At 41.9% G+C, this 12772-nt stretch overlaps 1 protein-coding gene across 1 annotated transcript; it reads left to right on the top strand.

Moving 5' to 3' along the window:
• Positions 1 to 313: 313 nt before the first annotated feature.
• On the top strand, positions 314 to 11441 carry LOC121641039. The gene is made up of 7 exons (XM_041986898.1): positions 314 to 420; positions 2391 to 2774; positions 2863 to 3135; positions 4731 to 4824; positions 7080 to 7128; positions 8649 to 8782; positions 10570 to 11441. The coding sequence occupies exons 1-7, from the start codon at positions 369 to 371 to the stop codon at positions 10625 to 10627; spliced, it is 1044 nt and encodes a 347-aa protein (XP_041842832.1). The 5' UTR covers positions 314 to 368; the 3' UTR covers positions 10628 to 11441.
• The last annotated feature ends 1331 nt before the right edge of the window (positions 11442 to 12772 follow it).

The raw sequence follows: 12772 nt of genomic DNA on the forward strand, positions 1-12772 counted from the left end.
TGTAACTGTAAGTTATCTGGTTAATTTTCAGAGCCACAGATGTGATGCTGCTCTTTTTTCTTAAGTTTAAAGCTTGATGGAAAATCAGAAGTCGCTCTATCAATGCAATTCACACATGTTTGCATCATGGTTGTGCTGATGGGTGTTTTCAGAGTTGTATTAAAATGAGTGTGATTTGTTAAATTTACAGTATTAGGTCAGCAAGAGAAGAGTTCCTGGAAAAGTAGAAACATAAAAAAGAGAAGAGGAAGTCGGAGGGTTACCGCAGGATGTTCATCTTGTCATGCTTCTGCCAGCCGACGCTTGGCTCTCTGCTCATTTCTGCGGCTGCAGAGGAACTTCAACACCACACAGGAGCAACTCTCAGCATGGATTCTTACCAGAAAATAATCCTCTTCACCTTCTTCTTCCTCCTGACAGGTGAGACTTAAATATTTTAGATTCTATTCCACATCAGTTATAAGAATGAGAGGATTTGTTTCAGCTCGTCACTCAGCGAATTACAAAACTCCAATAAAATGACACGAATAAAAATGTTTCCGCTTTGTAGAATAATAATAATAATAAACTGTTGAAGGAAGAAAACTGACCTCAGATTCACAAAAGCAAAACAATTAGGTTTACAAATGTTTAAAAAGCCAGAAATACCTTAACTCCAGAAGTTTGTTGACTCTGTAATTTCATTCATTAATTCCTCTTTTTTTCTGGTGTTTCCTGCTTGTTCTTGTCTGTGCTGCTAAACTCTGCTTTCATGTTAAAACTGCTTTTTAAATTCAAAGTTCAGCTAAGTGACGAACACAGTTACTAAAATTAAATGCAGAAAAACTTTGCAAATGTTTGCAACTGACATACTTTTACCAATAATTCTTTCTGTATGTTTTTGGTCTTTCCTTCCATGAGTTGGAGATTTTATGTTTTAAATCTGGGACCACATGAATCTGTGGCTCTGTAACCATCAGACTGTTATTTCTGTTTAAATCTACATCACCAGATCTTAATGAGGTATAATGACGAAAAGATTCCGGTTCATTCAAGTGTTGACAGAAGAAAGACATCAGCATTGATCTTGACCCTTTGGTGCACAGTGTCCACTACAGAGGACACAAATTTAAAGGCTGTTTTTAAATGTATGCATGGATGTGGATCGTATTAGCATCGGACTTTAGTAAGTCACCAACACTCTGCCACGTATGAAGAATAACTACATTTGATATAGTATATATACGATCCAGGTGTTTTTATAGAAAATATATATTATAGTAATATGACAAAATATTATTTTATAAATATTTTAATAGATCAAATAGAAAAATCAACACACTGAGTAAAAGTTAAAATAAGATTAAAAAACAGAAAAACACCAATGTGCATGTCTGTAGAAGTAAAATATTTCCTTTTAAAAAATGTGGTACTGTTTTGTAATAATTCATACACCAGAAGGTTAAAGAAGGAAATGTTGCTGCCCATCGAACTGGGACGGGTTTGAAGGTCATTTCCAAACTATCTGGAGAGAGAAAGATGTAGCTGTGCTCCAGTTAAAGCATACGGTACGCCACTCGACATGCCCATCTCTGGTCATTTTACAAAACATCTGTCATGCGGAAGTTAAAAGTTGCGTAAACGATGAGGGTAACACTTAAGGTTCACAGAGGAGGGAGTGCCAGAGAGATGCAGGAGTGAGCTGAAGTACTTCTATGTTTATGCAACGTCCAGATGTTTCCACAAATAGAAGGATGTTGGTCAGACATGTTTGGTCCTTAAAGAGCTCATAGCAGCTGTCAGCACGGTGGTGGAGGGATGATGGTCTGGACATGCAGCAGGACAGGGGTCCCTAACACATCTACACCAGAACGACTGGAAAAGAATGAGGGTGTAGACATGATCCAGGTGGAGGTCGGGGACGGTGGGTGGAGTCTTCATCCTGATGAAGTTGTCATATTATCAATAAGATAACTTGAAGTTTAACTATGAAGAGTGGTGGTTGGCAGGTCTGGGTTCCTGAGCGGAGCAAACCAACGACGATTAGACAAAGGCTGAGGGACATGACTGACCACCCGAAGGTAGAGATGGCCAACGCTGTTACCACGGGTTACACCCACAACCTGGTGACGACAGGAAGGCCAACCGGGTATAAATACTGCTACTGATTACAGATGAGGTGCAGGCGAAGATCATGGTTGCCAGGGAAACAGAGACACGCCCACCACAGCCACACACAAAAGAGACACAGGGACATGGACCACAGTTTCCATGTCAGTTTTTTAGTTTTTAAAGACGACCTGAGCAACCTGCCACTTAAAAACTATAATACAAATATCTCTGCTAATGAGGACAAAATTGTCATTATTATTCATTTATTACTTACGATCTTCAACTAATCCTGTTTCCAGGTGCTGAAGTTCCATCAGTGATTCATCCTTTTAAAAGAACCTGTGCTGTAAGAGGGTCGACCGTCACCCTCCCCTGCACCTTCACACCTCTGAAGTCTTTCATTCGGAAGGAAGATGGAAAAGAAATTTCTCTGAGGATCGTCAGAGTCGGCTGGTGTGTGAAACATGAGATCTGCCAGGAACTCCAACCCCATCCTGTGTATGACAGCAACTCTACAAAGAACGACCTTCGCTATCAGTACCTGGGAGACATGAAGGGAAACTGTACTTTACAGATCAGCAACATCCAGATGAAGGATAATGAAACCTTTCGCTTCAGAATGGAAGCAGATAATCCTGCTGGACATTTTACCAACCGAGCAGGAGTGTCCATCAGAGTTGTTGGTAAGAATGACACACATCCTAAAATCTGACACAAATATTCATCGTTAATATCAACGAGCTTAAAGAAAACTATTTATTTTTATTTTAGATGGAGTCAAAATGTCAATAAAAAGCTCCAGAGATGACAAACAGTTCAAACGTGGTGAAACAGTCTCCCTGCAGTGCACCTCTTCAGCCTGCACCACCCACCAACTAAACATCGCCTGGTTCAGAGATGGCCACGCCCTCTCAGAGACTGGCTCCATCCTCCAGCTCGGCCCTCTGGCTGCAGAGGATTCTGGGAACTACTCATGTGCTCTGGGGACCAACAAGCAGACCCTCTCTGAACCGTACAGCCTGCAGGTGGAGGCAGCAGAGAAAGGTTGGTTTAATTCTTTTTATTTTGAGCCGACCAAACTGAAATACATCTAAACTGCAGACACATCCGTCACCATCTCAAACGTCCACAACCACTTCTTCAAATACGACCCCGCCCGCCTCAGAAGGTTTGGGTATCGCCAGTGGTCGTTTTCCTCGCTTCTGATACTGAAACTCACCTTTAAACACACCATACTACAGTTTCAACCACCTGCAGTTATTTTGCAGAACGTGAATGATGAGAGCAGCAGAGGTGCAGCCGTGGACCAAACAGCTGTTGTAGCATGCGTTGCTATGACGGTGGTCGCATCATCAAAGGTCTAAATTCTGTTCGCCACATATAAACTGTTGGAATCTTGTAAAGTAAAATGAAAGTTCCTTGTTTTCTAGCTGCTAGCAGCTAATGCTTGCTTCTTGCCTGTGCAGATGTTATGCTAACGAAGATGTAACAGGCTAGATTTCTTCTTTTTACATTCATAACAAATCTAGCAAAGGAAACAGACAGAGTGGATCAACGTAACGTGTCGTGTATGTGAGTTGAAATATTGACCAGAGGCGCTAGTGGTGCAAACAAGAGCATGAACACGGGGTCAGAGGTCAGCACAAGGGCGGATTGTTTTGAAGACTGCCTCTCGGACCTTGTCCACAACTGCTGGAGAAGAAGATGATGACGAGCACAACAACTGCAAAATGGTGGGAGCTTTTGAAGAAGGTTTGTGTGAGCGTGTCGGGCAGTTGGAAACAACTTTACAGAGGTACATTAGCGCCACCGACAGGTGTCCGAAACTGACATCAGAACACGGAAGTGAACTGTAAACTCAGCACTGCCCTCTAGGGGATGAAATGAGGTAACAACCACAGCAACGTTAAAGATGCCTGCGAGTATGAGGACGACCACATATGATGTTTGAAACAGACGTACCTATTTACGTACGTAAGGGAACATAAATGGGCCTTGCCAGGGATTCCTGATGAGAAAGAGAAACATGGAGAGTAAAAAGAGCAGAGAGGAGCCCAGTGCATCATGGGACGTCCTCCAGCAGCCTTGGCCTAAGGGCTGGGATATTATTGCTGTATCAGCTTGTGATTCCTGAAGACAAACTGGGATCCAGTCCCACAGAGAGGGCTCTGATAACTAAAGGTTCTGCTTTCAAGTTTACTTTTGAAAGCCGAACTTCCAGAATTAGACCAACGATCTTCCTGAAAGAACTTCATATGTGAGGAAAAGAACTTGAAGTTTTATTCTGGATTCAACAGGGAGCTGATGAAGAGAAGATAAAACTGGAGAAATATGATCTCTAATGATAATTCTCATCAGAACCTTCACTGCAGGATCTTGGATCTGAGTTTTTATTGCAATTAGGGAACAATAATCAGGAATTACTGTCACCCAATATGGAAGGAACAAGTTCATGGACCAGTTCACTCTGATACAGGATGCTCCTCATTCTGGGAATATTAAGCAGATAAAAGAATGTTGTTCCACTGAGAGACACAGATGTAAATAAATGAACTCCAGACTCTGAACCTTCTGTAATCTCCTCTCACCGCTGGCTGGACATCCGTTTAAATCCTGGTTTATAAATGTCTGTTTCACAGATAAGGACGGAAACCTGTCCCTGATACTTGGGGTGGTGTTTGGTGTCCTGCTGGCCTTCATCACTCTCATACTGGTCGTCTTCATCATTAAAAGGTACCTGAATAAATCTGTAGGAGTACCGCACCTAAATGCAGACTACGCTGGGAGTTTCCATTTGTTTAATGTGTGTGTGACACCAAATCAGCTGCAACATGAAGATATTCAGTAAAAATCTACATAAATGGAATAAAATTTGTTCTTAATATTTTTATTCCTCAGTTTAAGAGAAAAAAAAAATCCAGGTAGTTGAATATTAATAGAGACTAAACAATTGCCTTTTTGTCTGAAGTCAAAAACTTAAAGGATTTACAACCCCAATTCTAAAAAATTAAAATGTAAATGAAATCAGAATCTCATCAAGTTGTATTTTATTCCCAGAGAAGATAAACAACATGTCAGGTTATGAAACTGAGACATTTCACCATGTGATGGAAAATATGAGCTGATAGTGAATCTGATGCAGCAACAAGTCTGGAAAAAGTAGTTCCAGGGTGGTGTTCAGCATGGTGTAAAAAGTAGTTCCAGGGTGGTGTTCAGCATGGTGTAAAAAGTAGTTCCAGGATGGTGTTCAGCATGGTGTAAAAAGTAGTTCCAGGGTGGTGTTCAGCATGGTGTAAAAAGTAGTTCCAGGATGGTGTTCAGCATGGTGTAAAAAGTAGTTCCAGGGTGGTGTTCAGCATGGTGTAAAAAGTAGTTCCAGGGTGGTGTTCGGCATGGTGTAAAAAGTAGTTCCAGGGTGGTGTTCAGCATGGTGGAAAAAGTAGTTCCAGGGTGATGTTCAGCATGGTGTAAAAAGTAGTTCCAGGAAGTAGTTCCAGGGTGATGTTCAGCATGGTGTAAAAAGTAGTTCCAGGGTGATGTTTAGCATGGTGTAAAAAGTAGTTCCAGGGTGGTGTTCAGCATGGTGGAAAAAGTAGTTCCAGGGTGATATTCAGCATGGTGTAAAAAGTAGTTCCAGGAAGTAGTTCCAGGGTGGTGTTCAGCATGGTGGAAAAAGTAGTTCCAGGGTGATGTTCAGCATGGTGTAAAAAGTAGTTCCAGGAAGTAGTTCCAGGGTGGTGTTCAGCATGGTGTAAAAAGTAGTTCCAGGGTGATGTTCAGCATGGTGTAAAAAGTAGTTCCAGGGTGATGTTCAGCATGGTGTAAAAAGTAGTTCCAGGGTGATGTTTAGCATGGTGTAAAAAGTAGTTCCAGGGTGATGTTCAGCATGGTGTAAAAAGTAGTTCCAGGATGATGTTCAGCATGGTGTAGCATCTCTTCTTCTAACATGTCTGGAAACGTCTGGGAAGTGAGGAGACCAGTTGCTGGAGTTTTAGGAGAGGAATGTTGTCCCATTCTGGTCTGATGCAGGATTCTAGCTGCTCTACAGTCCTGGACCTTGGCTGCTGGATTTCTGCTTCCATGATGCTCCAGATGTTGTGTACTGGTGAAAGGTCTGGACTGCAGGCAGGCCAGTTCAGCAGCCGGACTCTTCTCCTGTGAAGCCATGCTGCTGTGATGGATGCAGGATGTGGTTCAGCATCGTCTTGCTGAAATCTGCAAGGTCTTCCCTGAAAGAGACGTTGTCTGGATGGGAGCAGATGTTGCTCTAAAGCCTCCATGTACTTTTCAGCATTGATGGAGCTTCACAGATGTGGAAGCTGCCCACGCCATAGGCACTAATGCAGCCCCATCCCATCAGAGATGCAGCTTTTCACCTGTCCACTGATAACAAGCTGGATGCTCCCTCTCCTCTTTAGTCTGCGGGACACGCTGTCCATGCTTCCACAAACTAGTTCACATCTTCATCCAGGTTTCCACTTTGCCTCAGACCATTTTAAATGAGCTTTGGTAAAATTGTTTCAGTTTTAGATTCAGTTTGTCTCAGATTGGTGAAGCTCTGTCCATCTTTCCATCTGAGAGACTCTGCCTCTCTGAAATGCTCCTTTTATACCAGTCATGTTACTGATCTGTTGCCAGGTAACCTGATTAGTCGTCAAATGCTCCTCCAGGTGTTTCTGGTTTGTACCAGGTACTTTTCCAGCCTTTTGTTGCTCTTGTTCCAACTCTTTCAGAATTGGGGACGATCACAGCTCCAAATCCTGAATAACTGGTCTGTAAAGAAAGTTTGAAGATCATATTTTTAAGGAAATGGAGCAGGACATATTTCTAGCAAAGCTTCTAGGTGGGCTGGAAATCACAGAAATCACTGTTCCAACATGGGAATTTTAGCTCGCTGGCCAGCCAGTAGCACCAGTATCACTTTTAATCATTGTAACAAGTTGTTGGTAATATTTCTGATGTTGGTTCTTATGGTTGGATTGTTGCAGGAAGCGAGCAGCAGATCTGAGATCTGAGGATGCTGAGATGAGGCAGAAGGTGAGTCACTGCTTCTGATTCTTATCCTTTCCACCTGTTTACTTTTTCCAACCATATTCTGTCTCATGTCTCTTTAAACTACAGAGGATGTTGGGGATTGGAATATTTTACTATGTCTTTAACAACATGGAAGCAGAGCAGTTTAATGAGGATTATGATGATGAAAAGTAACCAGAAACTTTTCTTGACTTTACTTACAAAAACTATACTTGAAAGTGGAGAAAATCTTTAGACCTCTCATCTTCTACATCTGTAACTTATTATTTTTTAACTGTAATTTAAAATTACACAGCTAATATAATTTCATCAAAACCTTGAATTTTTATTCGATATTTAATCTAATATTTGAGTCCTAACAAGAGATAAATTCCCAGAAGTCAGATTAATTTGAATATCAGGAGTGGAAAAGTCTATTAAATGTATCAGAATATGTCACAATTGAAGTCTTTTTCCGATATTTATTGGTGTAGATTTGTCAAAACAATTTAAAAATCTGTTTTTCAGAAAATTTGCTTCAAAAACTTTTTAACTTTTATTTGACAGAAAAAGAAATAAATGATTTTTCTGTCTTCACTGATTAACGTCATTGTAGAATCTGCTGCAGAAGCTTGCTTGGTTAAAGTTGTTCTAGACTCAAGTAAAGACAGAAAAGTTGCTAGAAGTTCCATTAACTCAGTTCTGGAAGATTCTCCAACGAGCCGATTAACTGGTGGCAGGTGAGGGTGTCAGGATTGGGTATAAAAGCAGCCTTTCACCTGCAGGAGAAACCATCACAAGGCCCTGCTAAACACAGACATATAGACTCAGGAGGACCTTAGAGAACCATTTTCACTTAACACAGTCCACCACTGAATCCAGAACCAGATACTGAAACTGGTTTTAACTCGATGTTCAAGTTTTGGTCCAGAATAGATCTGTGAGAAGTTCAGAGAAAATAAACCTAGCAGAGCTCTTAGTTTCAAAGACTTGGGTCAACTAGTCCAGGCCCGAGTCCAGGCCCGAGTCCAGACCAGAGTCTAGACCAGATACCAGACTTAACCTGGAGCAGCTTTTAGCTGTTATGCGACAAATAAGTGGAACAAACTGCCAGTGGAGATGAAACTTTCACCAGATGCAGACACTCAAATCCAGGTTAAAACATTTCTTTCTCATCCGTGACTTTAAACTGATCTTTCTTTCAATCATTTTCACTTCATTTATGATTTTTTTATGATTTTATTGTGATTTTTACTTTTTAATGCTTCCTCTGCACCATCTGTAATGTTTAATGTAAAGCACCTTGAGTTGTATAGTATATGAAACGTGCTGTAGAAATAAACTTTCCTCGCCATCACAAGGAGGAAGACATGAAACCTGAGCAGAAACATCTGGGGCCTGCCTGCCTGAACTAAAACTAAAACTCCCAAACAACGTTTCTCCAGTCACAAACTTCAGCTCAGCTGGGAGGACGTGTCCCAGAGTTTCAGCTAATTCAGAGATGATTTTCTGTCCTGTTCATTTTCTTTCTCTGCGGTTTTCAGCACACTGATAACGTCTATGGCAACGTCGTGCCTCCTGTGATGGAGGGTGGAGGATATGACGAACAGGAAACCAGTCCAGAGACGGAGGACATCAGCTACGCCCCCATCCAGTTTAAAAATACAACAACGCACAGGTGGGATGGCTCTGCGGTTTTTAGACCAAAAATCAGACAAGTTAACCTTTTATCTGCATTGAATGCAGCAGAGAGAGGTTGTAAATAAAGAAGTAGAAGAGGTAACGCTGAGCCTTTGTCATGTGACCGTTACTTGTTGTAATCTTTGAAAGTGATCTTGATCAATAGTTCTGCGGCTTTCTGAAGGTCTTTTCAAATTTCCTTTTTTTGTCCTAAATTTCTAGTCCCTTCCTGGTACCTGAACATTTATAAAGGAACTTAAATCTGATCTCTGAATCTTTCAGGCAGAAAAGGGTTCATCCCTTGAGTTAGGAGCCTTCATCAAGAAAAACTTAGCAAAGAACAGTGGCTCTTTGGTTATCAGCAGCCAGTCACAAAATCACATCATTTGTTCCTGTTTCTATAAAAACCAGCGTAGATCAGCAGCAACAAAGCGATTCCCAAAGACCTGGTAGCTGGAAACTTGTTTCATCTCAGCATGGAGGCAGAAACTGGACATGAGAGGACAGACGAAGAAGAGTCAGGACAAAAATCTATCTACAGCAGATGAACAGGATCTAAAATCCAGCAAAGACCTGAACCAGGACCTAAGAGATGCATCTGGACCTTCACCTGATCCATCTACTGTTGGAAACCTCATCAGAAATGGTTTCCATGGAAACGTGGCTGTCATGAAGCCGTTCTTAAGGAAGGAAAACTGGGAGAAAAGACTGAGGTATGTCACGTGACCCAAGAACTGGACTGAAGATCAGTGGAAACAGGTCTGATGGAGAGATGGGTTCTTCAGAACCCGGACGTCATCATGACCAAAGCAGTGTGGGATCATCTGGACAGAGAACACAACAAAAGGCAGAAACATCCGAAAAAGAGCTTTGAAAAGCCTTTTAAGGATACTGGAGAACTACTCCTGGAAAGTCCTTCAAAAATTCTGGAAAATTATACCTGGAAAGTCCTTCAAGGATTCGGGAGAACTACTCTGCGAGATGAAGGACAGAAAGTTTCTTTAAGAAGGTTCAGACTGAGATGAAGAATGAAAAATATTCATTTTAAGCTTCTTTGAACTGGACCGACTCCTTTATTTGGAGAATCCAGCATTTTTCTCTGAACTTCTCTGTTTATTCAATGCAGTGGTTCCCAAACTGGGGGGCGGGCCCCCTAGGGGGGCCTAGAGTTATGGCAGGGGTTGCACAGTAAATGAAACCTAGTTTCTGCATTGCTAGCACAACATGGACAAATTTGTAAAAGTACCAATCGGCAAACGATGAATCCACACCACAGATTTAATATGATGTATGTGGTGTATCTTGCTTTAGGCTTCACCAGGTAATGTTAATTACCTGGTTAAGTAATGTTAATGATGGGTAATAAAGACGGACCACAGTGTGTTGTAAATATCAGCATCTGACAGTTTTAAGCCAAACCAGTCACAAACAACGCCACTTTTTTCATGCTGACCACAAAAACAAAAACCCTGTTGATTTAATAGAAAACTACTCAACTGTTGCATATTGTAGGTTTTTTTTTTACTAAAATCAGCATCCGACAAGCGTTTAACTGTAGTTACCAAAATAGCAGTCAATAATCTAAAGCCTATTTCGTGGCACGTCTTTGTACGTTCATTAGCATCGTTAGCATCGTTAGCATCGTTAGCATCAGGCTGCTCGTGGTCGTGGGATCTGGGGGTGAAAACGGGGCCCTGCAGAAATAGTTTGGGAACCGCTGATCTAATGTGAAGCAGATGATAACCTTGATGATTCAAAACTTTCCTCTCATTCTGTGTTTTTCAGGCATGTGGAGGAGACAGGAGAAGCTGTCATCTACTCCTCAGTCGCCACTCGAGGCTGAAGTCATCCTGTTGACCCCATCACAGACGGCGACTACAGGAGACGTGGAGTCCGTGTTCCTGTTTGATGACTCAGCTCTTTTAGCCTGTGCAGACACCATTTGTAACCATCAGCTTTGGTCGAACTTCTGGACTCTCTGCTGCTCTGCTCTGCTGAACTGAACGAAGGACTCTGGTACAGATAAATGTCCATTTCCTCTGTTTCAGCCCTCATTCAGACTCAGACCTCTTTTAACCCCCACAACACGACATGTGGTTGTTTCTGTTATGATTATTTGCCTCGGTATATTTCCCAGACGTCCACCCAGTGCAAACACACACTGGGTTGTACTGGGACTTCCGGGTGTGTGTGTCATGCTGGGCTTACACCAAAAGATTTTCACAGTCGCAGACTAAAAGCTGGAAGTCTTTAGGAAATCTAGGAGTCTCTGGAGTCACGGTGCTCCCGTCATCTCCATCATTAGGTTTAAGGTGGTAATCTGCGCTGTTTCAGGTCGGTCGCAAGTCGCCGTGACGAAAAACAATCAGCAACCAACAGATGAGCTCTGACGAAAGCAGGAAGAGGAATCCTGAACGAACACGAACCGGTGATGGAGCGTTGTAGGTGGACCGTCCAGAAAGAGGAGCGGACGGTGTGTCTGCTGTGTTACAGTATAATGATCGAACAAATGAGAGAAGAACAGAAACTCATTCATCCCTCCAGATGCTGATGAGTCGGTGTAACACCTGGAAGAAATTCCTTATTGATCCTGGAGGGAAGCGCTCCCCTTGCTTGCTTTGCTGAGGGCAGATCAGCCCTGTTCCATATCAACTGTCTACAAAAAATGCTAAAAGAATCAAGTTGTAGTCTGGTGAATAGTGATTCACAGTCTTTGTAAAATCTCAGTCTGAGACTGGGCACTTGTCGTTAGACGTGAGCAGGTGTGAGCTGGTAGTTTTCCAGAGTCTTTTCCAAACCTTTTAAAAGTCTTCTGGTGTAAGCCCAGCATTCCTCTGTCCTGTTTGCCTCTTTGCCTCGTGACCGTCTTTGCAGCAGCCTGAATAAGCGACCTCTAGCGGAGGTGTGAGCAACTGCTTATAAAGAGCAAAATATGACTAGAACGTGTAATTTAGTCTTACATGTGTGATGTTGTTGCTTAAACCCAAAGCAGTGGACTTATCTGAGTGTTAAAGCAGTAAAATGGTGGAAAACACTGAGGAAACAAAGAAGAATGATTTCTTTTTACTGAACTGGAAAGTTTCCCCTGAATGAAATGTGGTGGATAAATATTTATCCCAGATTGAAATTAAAGTGGTATGGTAGTTTTTTTCTCTTTTTTAAGTATTTAAAGTTTTTCTCTGTAGTCGTCAGTCATGATCTGTAGGTTTTTCTTCTTGTTCTGTTGCTTTTTATTTCTAGTTTCTGGTCTTTTGTCATTCTTTAGTTCTGTCTTGTTTCCTGTTTTATTTTGTAGAGTTTTTCCCCTTGTGTATTCTGTCTGCTTTACTTACTGTTCCCACTTCCAGTCATTAATCGTCACACCTGCTCCTCGTTGTGTGATCAGCTCTTCTGTATATAGCTCCAGGTTTTCTGTTCTTCATTGCCAGGTCATCATGTCGTCGGCCTGTTCTGTCTTAGTTCTTCCTGTCTTAGCATCCAAGTTTTTATAGTTTAGTCTCTTGTTAATTTAGTTCCCGGTGTGCAACTCCTGCAGTGTTTTCTGTTTAATTAAACCTTTGTTCTATCTTCATCCGTCTCCATGAGTCTTGAATGTGGGTCCTTCCATTTCGTCTCATGTGTCCACAATCCATGGAGCCTCCACCTTCTTCAACCCCCTGAACATTACAATAAGCAAACTGTATCCTGAAGCCTGCAAGCAATGCACGAGCCACTTTTTTCACTTCCGATACCCGTGCCGATATCTAAGGTTTAGCATCGGTCGATACCGATCCGATACCGATATCTGAGGTTTAGTGTTATGTCCTCTAATATGCCCTGATTGGTCAGCTCCAGCGGCCTGACTGGGGCTCCGCCCACAGTTGTTTTATTGCAGTTTAACACGATGTTTCATTGGTCGATTAATTAGTTAACACCCAGAGTGCAAGATGAGTCGTCAACATTTCAGATTATTTTCTAGGAAGTAACTTTGTTTTCATTCGCTGTAATG

This window comes from Melanotaenia boesemani, chromosome 6 (assembly GCF_017639745.1).
Source record: "Melanotaenia boesemani isolate fMelBoe1 chromosome 6, fMelBoe1.pri, whole genome shotgun sequence".
Classification (NCBI taxonomy): domain Eukaryota; kingdom Metazoa; phylum Chordata; class Actinopteri; order Atheriniformes; family Melanotaeniidae; genus Melanotaenia; species Melanotaenia boesemani.